Here is an 18744-nt window from a genome sequence, read left to right as displayed (position 1 = left end):
GATTGGGGAGGGAATGGGGATTTTGCAGTATCCTTCCCCTGCCGCACCCATCAAGCCACGCCCACAGAAACGGTAGTAAAAAAATTTGAAACCCACCACTGATGTGAAGATGGAAAAGAGAGAAGAACCTGGGTGTTCAGTAAATTGTAAGAGCAACAGTAGTTCCAGCTTGATTTGTTTTTTAAAAATACATTTTACTAACTAAAGCAGGGGTCTCCAATCTTGGCAACTTTAAGACTTGTGGACTTGTGGACTTCAACTCCCAGAGTTCTTCAGCCAGCTTTGCTTTGCTGGCTGAGGAACTCTGGAATTTGAAGTCCACAAGTCTTAAAATTGCTAAGGTTAGATAACAGATAACAGTAACAGAGTTGGAAGGGACCTTGGAGGTCATCTAGTCCAACCCCCTGCTCACACAGGAGACCTGTACTAGGGATTCGAACCGCTGAACTGCCAACCTTTCTGATCAACAAACTCAGTGTCTTAGCCACTGAGCCTAACCCTAACCCCAACCCTAACCCTGAACAACAGGAGGGAAAGGAATTATTAAGGGAGTCAAACTGAGGAATCCTTAGTCTTTTCTTTTCTTTTCTTTTCTTTTCTTTTCTTTTCTTTTCTTTTCTTTTCTTTTCTTTTCTTTTCTTTTCTTTTCTTTCTTTCTTTCTTTCTTTCTTTTTTTTTGCTTTAATTTATATGCTGCCCTTCTCTGGAGACTCAGGGTGGCTTACAATGCATTAAGCAATAGCCTTCATACTTTTGTATATTTATACAAAGTCAGTTTATTGCCCCCACAATCTGGGTCCTCATTTCACCTACCTTTGAAAGGATGGAAGGCTGAGTCAACCTTGAGCCTGGTGAGATTTGAACTTGCAGTAATTGCAAGCAGCAGATGTTAATAACAGTGCTTTAACAGTGCTTGTTTTCTTGCAGACATTTCATTACCCAAAGTAGGTAACATCATCAGTAAGTGAGGTTTGCTGTCCATTTATATTCTAGTCTAGTGGCTTGCCCTGTTGGTGCGGTGGTTGTGGTCTTAGAGATTCTTTGGTTGGGCTGTTTACTGTTGGCTTCTTTGGCAGTTTCTTAATTGGGCTATTGTTTGCTTGATTGTTGGTCTGACTCCCAGTTGCCTTTCTCCTTCCTCTCTTGCTCCACTGAATGATCTCTTTCATTCAAGTCTCCAGTTGAAAGTAGCCGGCAGAGGGTGCCAAATGAGCAGGCATGAGTGATATTGTTCAGCTGGCTTCTTTGCTCACAGCATCTTCCCCAGACTTGGAGCGATTCCCAGTTGAACATTGTCCTGTCCTGGCATCTGGTTTTGCCTAGTTTCGTGGGTTTTTTTCCAGTGGCGTGAAATTGTGACCTAGTCTGAATGAAGCCTAAGCAAGCCGGCATTGCCGCTTTCAAAATCATCTCAAAATCTTCCCTCCTGCTCAGCGGTGGGTTTCAGATTAGGTTACTATCGGTTCGCCCTGCGCGCGCATGCTCGCTTTGTGCGTGCATGCGCCCAGTTGATGCACGTGCCTGCCTTCATCACATGCGCCCAGCCTTCCGCGCATGCACATGGCCTCAAAAATATGCCTCAGTAGGATGGCATAGAGCTGGGGCAAGCCCGCCCGCAATTTCTGCTACCAGTTCGGGCAAACCAGTCTGAACCAGCTGAATACCACCTCTGCTCCTGCTGTAGTGTTATAATGGGAAAAAAATGTAGCCCAGCTCTATGATCCATTGAGGGCATGTACAATTTGAAGAGCTATCATTGATGAAATGTTATTTTGGGTGAGTCCTAGAATCCAGGATTCTGAGGGTGACCTTGGTGGCTTGGGGGGCTTGGGGAAGAAACCACAGTCAGGTAGTGCATTCCAGGCATTGACCACTCTGTTGCTGAAGTCATAGGAGCCTTGGTGGTGCAGCGGACTAAAGTGCTGTTAAGTAGCACTTAGCTGCCACCTGCTTGCAATTACTGCGAGTTCAAATCTCACCAGGCTCAAGGTTGACTCAGCCTTCCATCTTTCCGAGGTAGGTAAAATGAGGACCCAGATTGTGGGGGCAATAAGCTGACTTTGTATAAAAAAGAACACCGCTTGGGGGGGGGGGCAAAAGCCCTACTAAGCAGGTATATACAAAAAGTATGACGGCTATTGCTTAACGCATTGTAAGCCGCCCTGAGTCTCCAGAGAAGGGCGGCATATAAATCGAGCCAATAAATAAATAAACAATAAATAAGTCGTATTTTCTGCAATCGAGTTTGGAGCGGTTTACCTTAAGTTTGTGTCTAGTGTGTGCTCGGGTATTGTTGCGGTTGAAGCTGAAGTAATCATTGACAGGTAGGACATTGTAGCAGATAATTTTATGTACTACACTTAGGTCAGACCGAAGGCGGCGTAGTTCTAAATTGTCTAAGCCCAAAATTTCAAGTCTGGTGGCATAAGGTATTCTGTTATGAACAGAGGAGTGGAGGACTCTTCTCGTGAAATATCTCTGAAATATGCAGTGCGGGTTCCAGACAGATGAGCTGTATTCAAGAATTGGTCTAGCAAATGTTTTGTATGCTCTAGTTCAGTGATGGCTAACCTTTTTGCCGTCGCGTGCCAAAAGCGGGGGGAATGCGGGTGTGTGTGTCATGTATGCATATGCCCACACCCATAATTCAATGCCCCCCCATGTCCTGCCCCCTGCACATGCACGTGTGACCCCCCCCAGCACTCAAAAAGGTTACCGGTAGGCCCTTTTTCGCCCTCCCCAGGCTTCAGAGGCTTTCTTGGAGCCTGGGGAGGGCAAAAACGGCCTACCCCATGCCCCTGGAGGCCGTCCAGAGGCCGGAAACAGCCCGTTTCCTGACTTCCGGTGGGACCAGAAGGCCTGAAAATCAGCTGGCCGGTATGCGCATGCGTGCTGGAGCTGAGCTAGGGCAACGCTTGCATGCTAACAGATATGGTTCCGTGTGCCACCTGTGGCACGCGTGCCATAGGTTCGCCATCCTGGCTCTAGTTAGTAGTACAATATTACCAGAGAAGAAGCTATGCAAGATTAGATTAACAACTCTTAATGCTTTTTTGGCAATGTTGTTACAGTGGGCTCTGGGCTTAGATTTTTAGAAATGAGTACTCCAAGGTCCTTTATTTATTTATTTGTTTGTTTATTTATTTAATTTAATTTATATACCGCCCTACTCCCGAAGGACTCAGGGCGGTGAACAGCCAAACAGTAAAAATACATAGATACAAAATTTAAAAAACAAAGTAAAAACGAATTAAACAAATTTGGCCCAAACGTATTAAAACCCCAATCATTTAAAAACCAATTAAAATTTATATAATTAAAAAGAGGGAAAAGATTAGGCCAGGCCCGCCTGATGGAATAAAAAGGTCTTTAGAGCGCGGCGGAAGGTGCGCAGATCCAGGATCCTCCGTATCTCTGGGGGGAGCTCGTTCCAGATAGTAGGTGCCCCCACAGAGAAGGCTCTCCCCCTAGGGGCCGCCAGTCGACATTGTTTGGCCGACGGCACCCTGAGGAGCCCCTCTCTATGAGAGCGTACTGGCCGGTGGGAGGCTATTGGTGGTAGTAGGCAGTCCCGTAAATAACCAGGTCCTAAGCCATGGAGCGCTCTAAAGGTGGTAACCAAAACCTTGAAGTGCACCCGGAAGACCACCGGGAGCCAGTGCAGCTCGCGCAGGAGAGGTGTCACATGGGAGCGCCATGTCGCTCCCATTACCACCCTCGCCTTAACAGAATGAGGGTCGTCTACGAGGTCATAGATGCCATATGATCATCAAGCACTTCAGGAAGCATACAAAAGTTACTGTATATAAACAGGAGGGAAAGTCCACCCTCACTAGCATTGATGATGTTATCTAGTTGGGTAATGAAATATCTGCAAGAAAACCACCAAGTTCAGGGAGCACCAAGGACACCACAGTGAGAGTTTCCAATCATCTATTAAATGCAGTTGGTGTAATTTTAATTGTATTTACTTTCTGGCTTTTTTTTTCTATGGATGTATGTCATCCAAAGTCACATTTGTCTCAGTTGATTAGCCATATAAATGTCATATGTAAATAAATAAATCATTTGTATTATTACTTTTTCTTCCAAAGAAGAATAAATATCTTGACTCAAGCAGTACAGCATTCGTAAACAGCGTCCTAAAACATATCTTCCTGTCACAAGAAAAACAAACAAAATTAAGTTTTTGTTAACAGCATATTTATTTAGTCATATTTCGTAGATTCATTTGCAAGATTTATAAACTGTTCAATCCCTTAATGGCACTGGAAGGCACACAGTACAACAAGACAATTAAAACATCCATTCAAGCAGACCTGAAATCATAACAGACATAATACAGAAATTAAATCAGTAGCTTTAAAATGGAGGAAGAAGGAAACTTGGTTCAGCTCAGGGGTGAAATGCTCCCGGTTTGGACCGGATCACCCGATCCGGTAGTGATGGAGGCGGGTGGTTCGGAGAACCGGTAGCAAAAATCCCTGCCCCCAACCCCCCATGCCCAGCTGAGCTGCACAATCATCAGAGGCTTTTTTTTTTACTTTTAAAAGCATTTTTTCTACAACGTCTTCAGCCGTAAAAATGCTTTTAAAAGTAAAAAAAAAAAAAAAGCCTCTGATGATCGCTCAGCTCAGCTGGGATCGTCAAAAGGTTTTAAAAGCATTTTTTCTACAACCTCTTCAGATGTTGTAGAAAAAAATGCTTTTAAAAGCCTCTGATGATCCCAGTTGCCTGATTGGCAGAGGCTTTTTTTCTTTTAAAAGCCTCTGATGATCCAAGCTGAATTGCCTGATCGTCAGAGGCATTTAAAAGGAAAAAAGCCTCTGCTGATCAGGCAACTGAGCTGGGATCGTCAGAGCCTTTTGAAAGCATTTTTTTACAACCCCTTCGCTGAAGAGGTTGTAGAAAAAATGGTTTTAAAAGTAAAAAAAAAAAAAATTGGCCACGCCCACCCAGTCACATTATCCCCCCCTCCACCAAGCCATGCCCACAGAACCGGTAGTAACAAATTTTAGATTTCACCACTGGTTCAGCTTCAGTGGTCATTTGTTTCCAAATACAAGTAGCCCTCGACTTACAACAGTTCATTTAGTGACCGTTCAAAGTTCGACGGCACAGATAAAAATGACTTATGACCATTTTTCAGACTTACGAGCCTTGCAGCATCCCCATGGTCATGTGATCAAAATTCAGAGGGTTAGCAACTGACTCATATTTATGTGTCCCAGGTTCCAGTGTCCCAGGGTCGCCCTTTTGCGACCTTCTGACAAGCAAAGTCAGTGGGGAAGCCAGGTTCACTTAACAACCGTGTTACTAACTTAAACAACTGCAGTGATTCACGTAACACCTGTGGCAAGAAAGGTTGTAAAATGGCCCAAAATTCGTTTAACGAATGTTTCACCTAGCAACAGAAATTTTGGGCTCAATTGTGGTCGTAAGTCAAGGACTACCAGTATTTAAGGTATTGTATCAGGGGTGAAATGCTACCGGTTCGCACCGGTTCAAGTGAATCGGTAACGGTGGCAGCGTGAGGCTCCGCCCACCCGGCCGGACGTCATTACTTCCTGGTTTTAACCAGGAAGTAAGCTGTTTTTTACCTTCTGCGCATACGCAGAAGGCTTTGCGCATGCGCAGAGGGTCTAAAATCGCACATGACGCACACACGTGTGCACTTCTGAACCAGTAGGGAAGGTAAGTAGATTTCACCCCTGTATTGTATGCAGTGGTGGGATTCAGCCAGTTCGCACCACTTCGGGAGAACCGGTTGTTAACTTTCTGAGCAGTTTGGCAAAGAACTTGTTGGAAGAAATCATTAGGGCAAAGAACCAGTTGTTAAATTACTTGAATCCCACCACTGATTGTATGTATGTATGAGCTGCAGTGGCACAGTGGTTAGAATGCAGTACTGCAGGCTACTTCTGATGACTGCCGGCTGCCAGCAGTTTGGCAGATCGAATCTCACCAGGTTCACCATCATGGATATAAGGTCTCCTGCTTGAGCAGGGGGTTGGACTAGAAGACCTCCAAGGTACCTTCCAGCTCTGTTCTGATTGGTTGAGGTTGATAATCAATCAATAGGAACCGAGGTGGCGCAGTGGTTAGAGTGCAGTACTGCAGGCTATTTCTGCTGCCTGCCGGCTGCCTGCAATTTGGCAGTTCGAATCTCACCAAGCTCAAGGTTGACTCAGCCTGCCATCCTTCCAAAGTCAGTAAAATGTCGGGGGCAATATGCTGACTCCGTAAACCGCTTAGAGAGGGCTGTAAAAGCACTGTGAAGCAGTATATAAGTCTAAGTGCTATTGCTATTGCAGGCTAACTCTGCTAACTGCCAGGAGTTCGATCTTGACCATCTCAAGGTTGACTCAGCTTTCCATCCTTCCAAGGTGGGTAAAATGAGGACCCAGATTGTTGGGGGCAATAGGCTGACTCTTTAAACCGTTTAGAGAGGGCAGTAAGGCACTGTGAAACGGTATATAAGTCTAAGTGCTATTGCTATTGCTATTCAAGGGCTACCCCACAAAAAGACTTTGCAAAAGTCTGTGCTTGAGATTGCCTGCACATTGAAGCAAGATGTTTCTCTTCCAGGTAGAGATGTCCCAAATTTATCAGCCAAAGCTGCAATAAAACCATGCACACACACACACACACACACACACACACACATACATATAGCATCTCCACCATAGTTGTTCTGCGCAGCTCCTATGTCAGTGCCAGATGCAGTAAGAGTCTTAATTGCCAACCTCTTTTTCAAGGTGGGCAGCCATCCAGAACAGATCTCTCTCTCTCTCTCTCTCTCTCTCTCTCTCTCTCTCTCTCACTCTCCAAACAAACAGGGAGCAGCTCGGAGCAAAAACAAAACTGAATTCCATTTCCTGTTACATTTGCATTATCTTCAAATACATTTCACGAAACAGTAGCCCTCCAATCATGTAGTCAGTCTTTTTTTCTCTCTCTCTTGGGTTGCAAGAAATTACAACGTAGGAACCATGCCCAGTGCTTCAGAAGATTATAATGAAGCCCCAGATCAACCTTGGCAACTTTAAGATGTGTGGACTTCAACTTTAAGATACGTGGACTTCAACTCCCAGAATTCTCCAGCCAGCTGGCTGGAGAATTCTGGGAGTTGAAGTCCACGCATCTTAAAAGTTGCTAAAATTGAGAAACGCTGCCCTGCACCTTCCTATTAATATATTTCTGTTTTCTGTTGTTAAGAATTAGAAATCAAATGAGAGATCAAAGCTAATGAACCCTGGGAGGGGATCTGAACGATGGGGGTCTCGAGGTTTCAACTGCACTCCACAAAGCCGTGGTTTTATTTGGGCATGCAAGGTTCCACCCTCAGCCTCGGGGCAAAAGGCGAGGCTGTTAGTGCAGCAAAGGAAGCGTGGAGAGCATCAGATGAATGGAATGCTGATGGAAGGCAGTGTTAGCAAGAGAAATGGCAGCATCCCAAGGAAGCTACCTCTGGCCACGCCTGGGAGAACACGCCTGGCTGATAAAAACATATCCAGTTGGTACCGCCTTGCCGACTTCAGCTGCTCTTTTAAGCTTCTTGGGTCAGAACAGAACATAATAACAGAGTTGGAAGGGACCTTGGAGATCTTCAAGTCCAACCCCCTGTTCAAGCGGGAGACCCTATACCAGTGATGGTGAACCTTTTCGGCACCGAATGCCGAAAAGAGAGCGTACGTGCGTCTGGGCCGCAACTTGGAAGAGGAGTTGTCCAGGGTGCATGCGCACGCCTGAAAATGAACTTCCGGTTTCAGCTACTGAACTTCCGGTTTCAGCCAGCTACACTTCCGGGTTTCTGGTGTGCATGCACGTGCGACGATCAACTAACCGGCGCGCATGCTAATGCAAGAAAATGGAAGACCAGCTCTTCCAGTTTCCGGCACTACCATATGCAAAAAGCCCAGCTGATCATTGCATGCGCATGTGTGCCAGAAACCCGGAAGAGGAACAGGCAATGCCGCGCGTACCAGGCAACATGGCTTCATGTGCCACTTCAGACACACATGCCATAGGTTTGCCAACATGGCCCTATACCATTCCAGACAAGTGGCTGTCCAGTCTCTTCTTAAAAGCCTCCAGTGATGGAGCACCCACAACTTCCAAAGGCAAGCTATTCCACTGGTTAATTGTTCTCACTCTTTAGGGAATTTCTCCTTAGTTTTAGGTTGCTGACTTCCAGAAGTGGTAGAAATTGGACGCTAGGTTGCCATCTCAGACTTCTGATCCTCGAGACTCCATTCTTCAAGCTTCTGTACCTGGCTCAATAGTAGTAACTGTGAGAAGGATCTTGGAGTTCTAGTGGACAACCACTTAAATGGGAGCCAGCAGTGTGCTGCAGCTGCCAAAAAAGCCAAGGCAGTCCAAGGTTGCCTCCACAGAGGGATAGAATCGAATGAAGGCAAATATACGCGTCCCAGGATGATGTTTCAGAATCTAATCTGGGTCGGTCACCAGGACCAGAGGTTTAGGCTTCCAAGCTTTCAGACTTCTGCTGGAGCCCATCCTCGGGGACCTTCTCTCTCTCCAGAATGTGTGTGCAGATGTGTGGATAGAATCCAGATCACATGAAGTCAGTGGTGGGATTCTACCGGTTCAGACCGGTTCGGGAGAACCGGTAGTTCCCACTTCCTGCCGAGAGTGAACCGGTTCTCAGTTGCTGTGAAAGTGGCCCGCCTGCCCACCCCCGGGTTATACTGACCTTTATTTCTGACCTTCTGAAGCCCAGCTGATCAGGCACGGCAGATTGAATTGGGTCTCCTCAGCTGTTTTCCTTGCTCCTTTCCTTGTTTGCAACACGAAAGTTCAATTTTAAGGAAACTGCACACGCGCGCAGTGCCCATTTGGTGCACGCACGAGCGCAGCGAGATAGCATGCGCAAAGCGCGCACTCAGACAACCGGTTGTTCAACTGGTGGGATCCCACCCCTGCATGAAGTGTTGGTACCACTTTATAATGCCTTGGTAAGGCCACATTTGGAATATTGCATCCAGTTTTGGTTGCCACTATAAAAAAAAGATGTTGAGACACTAGAAAGAGTGCAAAGAGCAACAAAGAGCCTTGGTAGTACAGTGGTTTAAAGCACCCTGTTATTAACACAGCTGCCTGCAATTACTGCAGGTTCGAATCTCACCAGGCTCAAGGTTGACTCAGCCTTCCATCCTTTCTAAGGTAGGTTAAATGAGGACCCAGTTTGTGGGGGCAATAAGCTGACTTTGTATAAATATACAAAAGTATGAAGGCTATTGCTTAATGCATTGTAAGCTGCCCTGAGTCTCCAGAGAAGGGCGGCATATAAATCAAATTTAAAAAAAAAAGATGATTAAGTGACTGGAGACTAAAACATATAAATAACGGTTGCTGGAATTGGGTATGACTAGTTTAATGAAAAGAAGGACTAGGGGTGACATGATAGCAGTGTTCCAATATTTGAGGGGGGCTGCCACAAAGAAGAGGAGGTCAAACTATTCTCCAAAGCAGCTAAAGGCAGAATAAGAAGTAATGGAGGGAAACTACCGTATTTTTCAGAGTATAAGACACACCTTTTTCTCCCCTAAAAGAGGGTGAAAATTTGGGTGTGTCTTATACACTGAATGGAGCTCCACCCAGCCTCTGAAACGGAGGTTTCAGAAGCTGAAAAAAGCCTCTGAAATCTCTGTTTGAGAGGCTGAAAAAAAAGCCTCTGAAATGGAGGTTTCAGAGGCTGAAAAAAAAGCAAGGCACAGAACTCACAACCAACAAACCTGTTGCTAAAGTTCACCTCTAGGAACAGCTGATTGGGGATATTCCGATCCACCTCCAATCAGCTTTTTTCTTATTTTCCTCCCCAAAAACTAAGGTGCGTTTTATACTCCGGTGCATCTTATAGTCTGAAAAATACGGTAATTAAGGAGAGAACCAACCTGGATATAAATTGACAGTGAGAACAATTAATCAATGGAAGAGCTTGCTTCCAGATATTGTGGGTGCTTTTACTCTGGATGATTTTAAGAAGAGATTGGCCAACCATTTGTCTGATACGTTTTAGGGTTTCCTGCTTGAGCAGGGGGTTAGACTAGAAGACCTCCAAGGTCCCTTCCAAGTTCCAACTCTGTTATTTTGTTATGGTATTTTGGGCATATGATGACAGAATGACTCAGCATTGTGTTAAATAAGTTCCTAAATTGGGCCTGTTAGGCTTAAAGAGAAAGGAGAATAAAGGATGAATCAGCATATTTATTCTTTTGCTGACATCTTTAGAAATGGCTGACTCACTGGACAAGCCTTCCCTTGGGAAAAGTTTTTATCTTCCACCCTTAACAGCTCTGTGGTTTCTTAACTTACATCATTTCTTCTGGGCCTTTCCTGCCTGTTTTCTTCTGACACGGTGAAAAGTGTCTTTGTACAGTTGTTGAAATCATTCTTTTATGGGTCCCTACATCATAAGTAATAACAAGTAATCATAATAAGTAATCATAAGAGGGACACGGTGGCTCAGTGGCTAAGACGCTGAGCTTGTCGATCGAAAGGTCGGCAGTTCAGCGGTTCGAATCCCTAGCGCCGCGTAACGGGGTGAGCTCCCGTTCCTTGTCCCAGCTTCTGCCAACCTAGCAGTTCGAAAGCACGTAAAAAATGCAAGTAGGAAAATAGGGACCCCCTTTGGTGGGAAGGTAACGGCGTTCTGTGTGCCTTTGGTGTTGAGTCATGTCGGCCACATGACCACGGAGATGTCTTCGGATAGCGCTGGCTCTTCGGCTTTGAAACGGAGATGAGCACCGCCCCCTAGAGTCAGGAACGACTAGCACGTATTTATCTTTACCTTTTTACATCGTAAGGGAAGAACTGGTGTCATTATGTGGTTGGGTGAACAAGAATATGTTAAGAAAGGAGGAAGGGAGGTTACAGACTGAAACATCATTTGGGCAAGTTTGAGCAAAGATAAATTCTGCGGCATGGATATAAATGCAGAAATGTGGCCTGTGGATTAGAAAGCCTTTTTTAAAAATGAAAAAAAAAAGGTAGCATGATAGATCTCTGCCTAGCTCTTGGATCTGCAGTCTGGACATGTTCCAGCTCACTTTTATCATACATGAAACAGTTTTTCTGGTTTGGCTACAGCTGTCTTTAAATTTGAGGGCTCCAACCTTGGGAACTTTATGACTGGTGGACTTCAACTCCCAGAATTTTCCAGCCAGCCATGATAGCTGAGGAATTCTGGGAGTTGAAGTCCATAAGTCATAAAATGGCGAAGGTTGGAGAACCCTGCTTTCAATGATTGAGAATTAAGAGGGAGGCGCTATTTCTAAATAGGCTTAACAGAACTTCCAAAGATTTTTTTTTAAGGAGAGGGAAAAAATGGAAGATTATCAACAACATTACTACAAACAAGATAAATTTATCAAGAAAAGATTGAGTTTTGATCTGATTTTTAATTTGGATAGCTTATGGAATTCAACCATAAAATTGTTGTGGTCTGCCGGCAGCCTGCGGAGCTGACAGCAGAGTCAGACAGTGAGGAGGCTGGGGAGGAACATGGGCCAGTCCTGGAGTCTGGGGAAGGCTCAGACAAGGGCTCTGCGTTGAAGGCAGAGATGGGGCCAGGGCCATCTGGGAGTTATGTGCTGACTCCAGAGCCTCCAGAGTCTGACGTCAGTGAGGCAGAGGAACAGGGGGAGCCTGTTCCCAGTGCGCGCATGCGCAGAGCTGCCAGAAGGCAAGAACAGTTAAGACAAAAGGGGCGACTCGGGAGTAAGGCTTGGAGATGATTGGCCCCTCCCATAAGACATAAAGGTGGAGCAAAGGGACATGAGCCTCTGCAGGAAGCAACTTTGTTGGTTCTGGTCAGTTTAAATTCTGAAGCTCCATTTTGACTCTGTGCTCCATATGGCCTTGCAAAGCTAATTGCCAATTAGGTCTTTGGTAGTGTGTCAAGGGAGATAAAGATGGATGCTTATCAGCCTTATCCCGAAGGATTGTGGCAGACTTCTGTTGGACTCTTTACAAACTATTTGTGACTCATTACGGGCTGTGAATGAACATAATTCACAGCCATTGAAATAAAAAGAGGGTTTGGGGGACTTATCGTGTGCTTTTTACTGTCTCAGGAAGCCTAGATCAGACCAAAAATATTCTAGGTGAAATTTTAGATAGTTCAAACAGATTGTGTACTTTCTTAGTAGTCTGGATGTTCATGATCGTTGGTAGTGTGTGGGTGGGTGTGTATGTATACATGCATGCACATTGTGTTGTGGTCCACCAGAAGCCTGTGGAGCTGGCAGCGGAGTCAGACAGCGATGAGGCTGAGGAAAAACATGGACCAGTCCTGGAGGCTGGGGAAGGCCCGGATGAGGGCTCTGTGTCGGAGGCAGAGATGGGGCCAGGGCCATCGGGGAGTGATGCCCGGACTTCGGAGCCTCCAAAGGCTGACAGTAGAGAGGCAGAGGAACAGGAGGAGCCTGTGCCTAGTGCATGTATGAGAAGAGCTGCCAGAAGGCAAGAGCAGCTAAAGCAGAGAGGACAACTCGGGAGTAGGGCCAAGAGATAATTGGCCCCTCCCATAAGGCTTAAAAGACCAGCAACGGCTCTAGGCCTCTTTGCCAGAAAATAACTGTTGAGAGATTTGCTTCGTGTATGGATGTATTTCTTGTCAGCGTCTTCTGTTCCTGAACTGTTTCCAAGAAAAGCCTTTGGCAGTTTGCCTAATTATCCCAAGGTCAGAGATAAACTGAAGAATGGTGTTTTGAGGACTTTGCTTTCATTTAATTTGGAATACGCTGAGAATGAGTTAATTCTCAGCTGTTTTAATAAAATCTGTTTGTTTTTTGGAACTGTTTTGCATTTAATATTAACTACGTGGGCCTGGGTCACAACACATGGTTTGGGTTACTTAAATTGCTAATCTTTGAATACAGAATGAAATGTGTAATCCATTGGAAATTCAGATTTTGCCTCATACCCTACATGCCAAATCTTAAGAAGCAAATATTGAAATATCCTGAAATGCACTCATTCCTTAGTCCAAGAGTAAAACAATTGTATATTTAAACAATATCTTTATCTATGCTTTATGGATTTAAAATACAGGTAGTTTGTTACAACAGTTCGTTTAGTGACAGTTTGAAGTTACAACGGCACTGAAAAAAGTGACTTATGACCATTTTTTCACACTTATGACTGTTGCACATCCTCATACAACACATGATTTATATTCGTATGCTTGACAACTGACTCATACTTATGACGGTTGCAGTGTCCCATGGTCATGTGATTCCCTTTTGCAACCTTCCGACAAGCAAAGTTCATGGGGAAACCAAATTCACTTAACAACCAAGTTACTAATTTAGCAACTAATTTAACAAGAAAAGTCGTAAAATGGGGCAAAACTCACTTAACAAATTTCTCATTTAGCAACATGAATTCTGGGCTCAATTGTGGTCGTAAGTGGAGGACTACCTGTATACATGGGAATCATTTAAAATTGGCTAAAAGATTTGATCATCGCACCATAGTTAAGATCTTGTGAAGTTTTGTGCCAGAATGTTGAGCTCTTGCGAAACACCATAGGATTACACCCAAATTCAAGGGAGATATTACTGGAATGGTCAGAGTTCACGTGAGCTTTCAAACAAGAATATATATTTTTTTAAAAAACTAACAATTTTTCATGCTGGTTTTCAGCATTCACACGAACAAATGCAGGGTAAGATGGTCAAAATCTCACCAGCTTTGAGAAATTCACGAGACTTCAGGCTGGTTGCAAGTTACATGCCATCATTCAATAGTGATTCCAGAAGACGTTGTCACACACCAAAGTGTGGATTTCTTGGTGCTCCCTGAGCTTTGTTGTTTTCTTGCAGACTAGATGACATCATCAGTTTAGAATTTAGAATAGAATAGAGATGGAAGAGACCTTGGAGATCTTCTAGTCCAGCCCCCTGCTCAAGCAGGAGAACCTATACCCGTGATGGTGAACCTATGGCACGCATGCCACAGGTGGCACTCGGAGCCATATCTGTGGGCATGCAAGCGTTGCCCTAGCTCAGCTCCAGTGTGCATGCGCACGCCGGCCAACTGATTTTCGGGCCTTCCGGGCCCACCGGAACTCAGGAAAAGGGCCATTTCTGGCCTCCAGAGGGCCTCCGGGCGGGTGGGGAAGGCCGTTTTCACCCTCCCCAGGCTCCAAGAAAGCCTCTGGAGCCTGGGGAGGGTGAAAAACAGGGCTACCAGGCCCACCAGTAACCTTTTTGCCGTCGTGTGCCAAAAGCGGGGGGGAGCGCGAAGGGGGGGGTCGCATGTGCATATGTGGGGGGGCAGGGGGAATTGAATTATGGATGTGGGCACACACGTGTGCGACCCCCCCCGCACTCCCCCCACTTTTGGCACGCGACAGCAAAAAGGTTCGCCATCACGGACCTATACCATTTCAGCAACCAAGTTACATCAACCAAGCTCAGAGAGCACCAAGAACCACACAGTTCAACCTTGAGCTACAAATACTGTACAGGTAGTTCTCGACTTACAACCACAATGGAGCTCAACATCATTGTTGCTAAGTGAGACAGTTAAGTGAATTTTGCCCCGTTTTATAACCTTATTGCCACAGTTGTGTAAAGCTCCATACCAGTCAGTCCCTAATCCTGAAGGTGAGGGTTATCTATGATCTACAGGTAATCCTCAATGTACAACCACAACAGAGCCCAACATTTCTGTTGCTAAGCAAGACAGTTGTTAAGTGAATCTGGCTTCCCCTATGACTGCTTGTCAGAAAGCAGTCATAGCATGATCCCGGGACCCTGCAACCGTCATAAGTACATGCCAGTTTCCAAGTGTTTGAATTTTGATCACCTGATCATGGGATGCTGCGAGTGACTACGGCGATGCTGTAAATGTGAAAAACAGTCATAAGTCACTTTTTTCAGTGCCATTGTAACTTTGAATGGTCACTCAACGAATGGTTGTAAGTCCAGGATTATCTGTATTCAGTGTTAAAGGTTGTCAATCCCTACCTGAGACCCTAATATTCGATGAACGTTTGTGGTGAATTTTGTATTCAAATCTGTTCTTTTGTCTTTCGTTTCTCGCTTGCATTAGACGTAATAGACCAGGAACTGGAAGAAAAGTGCAAAATCATGGAAGCCCGATTGAAAGAGAAAGAGAAGAACAATTTGGAATTGCACAAGGAGCTGAGGCATAAAGAGAGCTTGGTGGCCGCCCTCCGATCCAACCTGAGGAACAAAGAAAGGAAGTTCTTGGAAGAGCTCAAGAGGAGAAGCCACCGAGTAACCGTTCTTAACACGGAGCTGCAGAAACAGACGGAGGCGGCCGCTTACCTCTCCTTCCAGCTTCATTCAAACAAACAGAAACTTCACAGTACCCGGCAGAAAAGCACCGGCCTGCCCGAGAAACTCCCAGAAAAACCCTCCGTCCCCCAACCCAGCGCTGAGACTAGGCCCAAAAAAAGGACTCAGAAGTCTCACACCCGTCGGCAAGCGAGCACCGCTTTCCACTGCAAAGGCGCCTTCAAGGACATTGTGGCTCGCGAACGGCTCAGCAGTTTCGAAGACCTTGAACCCATGCCCGACCCGGCTCTCTTTTTGTACACCACGCGACCCCGGCCTCCGTCCCGTCGCCAGAAAACAGAGCATAGCACATCGGATTTGTCCTCCAAGGAAGGGCCCGAGCAAGGCAACCGGAAGGGCGCTTGGAAAAAGTCTTTTCAGCAACTCGCCGAAGAACCTGCAGGAGCTGCGAATAATGTCAGGACTTTGGGCCACCGTCGGCCGCCATCTTCCAAAGGGGAAACACGGAAGCAAAAGAGCACCAGCGCTCACCCCGCAAAAGACTGAAGGACTAGAGAGAAAGTTATGGCACCCTTTTGAAGTAGTTTGTCTATAGGAGCCACTGACCTGTCTTGAGCACATCTGTCTTATCAAGACCCACGGGGCAGGGAATACTCCACTCCTAAAGCCATTGAGATGCCATCATCTTGGACTGTTACCTTTGCTTCAACTACCAACGTGCTGTAGCTGTGCATCTCCTGGGAATGGCGTCAGCAGGAGTGGACTGACCCAACACCAGGAGGGCCCTGGAGTTATTGGCTGTAGTTATGATAAGCAACCTTGCTCCATAATTTGGCGGAAAAGGGTTCCGTAAAGGGAACTTCAAGTTTTTGTGCCTTCCTTGCTGGTTGTGGGTTTCATTTTTATTTTTTTTTTAACTCTGATGGAAGCTTTACCCTCGGCATTCGGGGATCTGTCTTTCATCAACAAGAACGAAAGTCAGTATCGGGTTTCCCCTAAATTGAACGGGTCCCTCTCTGTTGGATGTGGTTTGGTTTAATTTGAGATTGCCATGCTTAGAATACCATCCATTGCTGGAGAAGATAGCCAGAAAGGGTGAATGTCAGGGTCTGAGGGGAAAAAAATGGCTTTTCTAAGGATATTGATTGATGGGTTGAATTTATTTGCAGCCCATCTCATAACAAAACAATTCTGGGCAGCAAATAAATAGAAAGAAAGAAAGGATTGGGTATTTTGGAATCTCTGTTTTGAGCAAAGCAGGGATGTGTAATCTCAGGCCTAAGGTTACAATAGTTGTGAAAACCTTCGATGTCACTGCTCGCCATGCCACCAGGTTGTAACTCTTACAGCGGCTGAAATGGGAAATGATTAAAGCCATGGAGAAGAAATCGTACGAATTGTGTGTAATGCCGTAAATTAAAATGAGTTAAAGCGGAATATAAATTTATCTAAATTGACTTTACTTTGGGGATTTGCCTCTCCCAACAACCCCACCCCCCCAGTTTTTAATTCTCTCCCCTTTTTTACAATGCAGCCACATTCAAAAACGAAGGGCAGCCCTTGGACCAAAAACTATTGGGCATCCCTAATTTGTAGCAAAATACAGGCAGCCCTCGACTTATGACCACAATTGAGCACAAAATTTCTGTCGTTCAGTGGAGACATGTGTTAAGTGAGTTTTGCCCCGTTTTACAGCTTTTCTTGCCACCGTTGTTAAGTGAATCACTGCCGTTGTTATGTTAGTCACACGGTTGTTAAATGCATCCGGCTGCCCTTGTTTGTCGGAAGGTCACAAAAGGGGATCACATGACCCTGGGACACTGCAACCGTCATAAATATGAACCCGTTGCCAATTTTGATCATATGATCAAAAATGGGGATGCTGCAACAGTTCTAAGTGTGAAAAAAACGGTCATAAGTCATTTTTTTTTCAGTGCCGTTGTGACTTTGAACGGTCATTAAATGAAGTGCTGTAAGTCGAGGACTATCTGTATTCTAAGGGGGACTTTAGTTAAAAAACATAGGGAATCTGAGTATTGGGAATTGCCTTCCCAGTCCTCCCATTCACCATTCCCTATTCTCCGTAGAAATTTCCTCACAGGTCTTCCTAAAATGGCTCTGAATCATTGTTTCACAATAATGACAGGGTTTTAAATGACCAGATACTGAGCATTGTTTTAGCTTGGTGGTCGAAATTCTTGTTTCCCTTGCCACCCTTGGGTGTTGGTATCTTCTAATTCAGGGGTCTCTCCAACCTTGGCAACTTTAAGACTTGTGGACTTCAACTCCCAGAGTTCCTCAGCCAGCTTTGCTTTGCTGGCTGAGGAATTCTGGGAGTTGAAGTCCACAAGTCTTAAAGTTGCCAAGGTTGGAGACCCCAGTTCTAATTCATATCTATCTTTTCCAACTCTGCACTTTGCAAAGCATTGGGGGAGCAGTTCTCTCAACTGCACAATCCGAGTGATGGAAATTTGGCTGGAATTTGGTTGGAGGATTGTTGATAATATGTATGTAAATAAGCTTATAGGTAGTCCTCATTTTACGACCGCAGTTGGGACCAGAGTTTCCATTGTTAAGCAAGATGATTGTTAAGTGAGTCGCACTAGATTTTATGATCCTTTTTTTTTTTTTGCCACGGGTGTTAAGCAAACCACAGCAGTTGTTAAGGGAATCATGTGGTCGTTAAGTTTGCTTGTCTGAAGCCCACCAGGAAAGGTTGCAAGTGGCCATGCCGTGATCCCAGATCTCTGCAACCATCGTAAATGACGTGCCTGTTGCTAACCTCCCACATTTCGATCACCCGAGTGTGGGGATGCTACGACGGTCGTATGTTGAGGACCGATTTTAATTCACTTTTTGCAGTGCCGTTGTAACTTTGAACGGTCACTAAATGCATGGTTCTAAGTCAAGGGCTACCTGTGTGCGGAGGAGAAGTGGTAACTAGTGAAATTGCACAGAATTTGGGAAAAGTGAATGTAGAAGAAGCGATGAGCTTCGTTCTTGGGGTTTGAGATTTGTTTTTTTTTTTTTTTTAAATGTCTGAATGACAATCAAGATCGACAGAAGGATATGCTGTCAGTCTTTGTTTATAAGGATGAAGGAGCAACCGCTCATTATTATTAATATTGGTTCCTTGAACAGCCAGATGTTTAGACTGGGTTTGGCATTTTTATCCACCTATCGAGTCCTTCCCAAAGGCCTGGGATAGCACTGATGTGGATGTTTTATGGTCTTATCATTATTATTATTATTATCAAATTTATTTGCTGCCCATCTCGTGGTTCAAGAGGACTCTGAACCTGTCAAGCCAAGAAAGACTAAAAATAAGTCTATACCAGGGGTGCCAAACTCAATTTCATTGACGGCCAAATCAGGGGTTGTGTTTGACCTCGGGGGGCATGGCCAGCTCGACATCACTCATCATGCCACTTGTGTCAGGGGTACCTGTGGT

General features: G+C 45.2%; 1 protein-coding gene across 1 annotated transcript in view; it reads left to right on the top strand.

The window, feature by feature from the left end:
• The window catches only part of CCDC92B (coiled-coil domain containing 92B), a 34814-nt gene extending 18975 nt beyond the window's left edge, over positions 1 to 15839 (top strand). Inside the window, exon 3 of the mRNA XM_070945511.1 lies at positions 15085 to 15839. Within this exon, the coding sequence (XP_070801612.1) occupies positions 15085 to 15839 (755 nt within the window). The remainder of the gene's footprint in view (positions 1 to 15084) is intronic.
• Positions 15840 to 18744: the final 2905 nt, after the last annotated feature.

The sequence above is a fragment of the Pituophis catenifer genome, unplaced genomic scaffold (assembly GCF_029215685.1).
Source record: "Pituophis catenifer annectens isolate HBS135680 unplaced genomic scaffold, rPitCat1.0.hap2 SCAF_1, whole genome shotgun sequence".
Lineage (NCBI taxonomy): Eukaryota > Metazoa > Chordata > Lepidosauria > Squamata > Colubridae > Pituophis > Pituophis catenifer.
The sequence above is the reverse complement of the archived record's forward strand: the minus strand, read 5'-3'. Positions and strand labels throughout refer to the sequence as shown.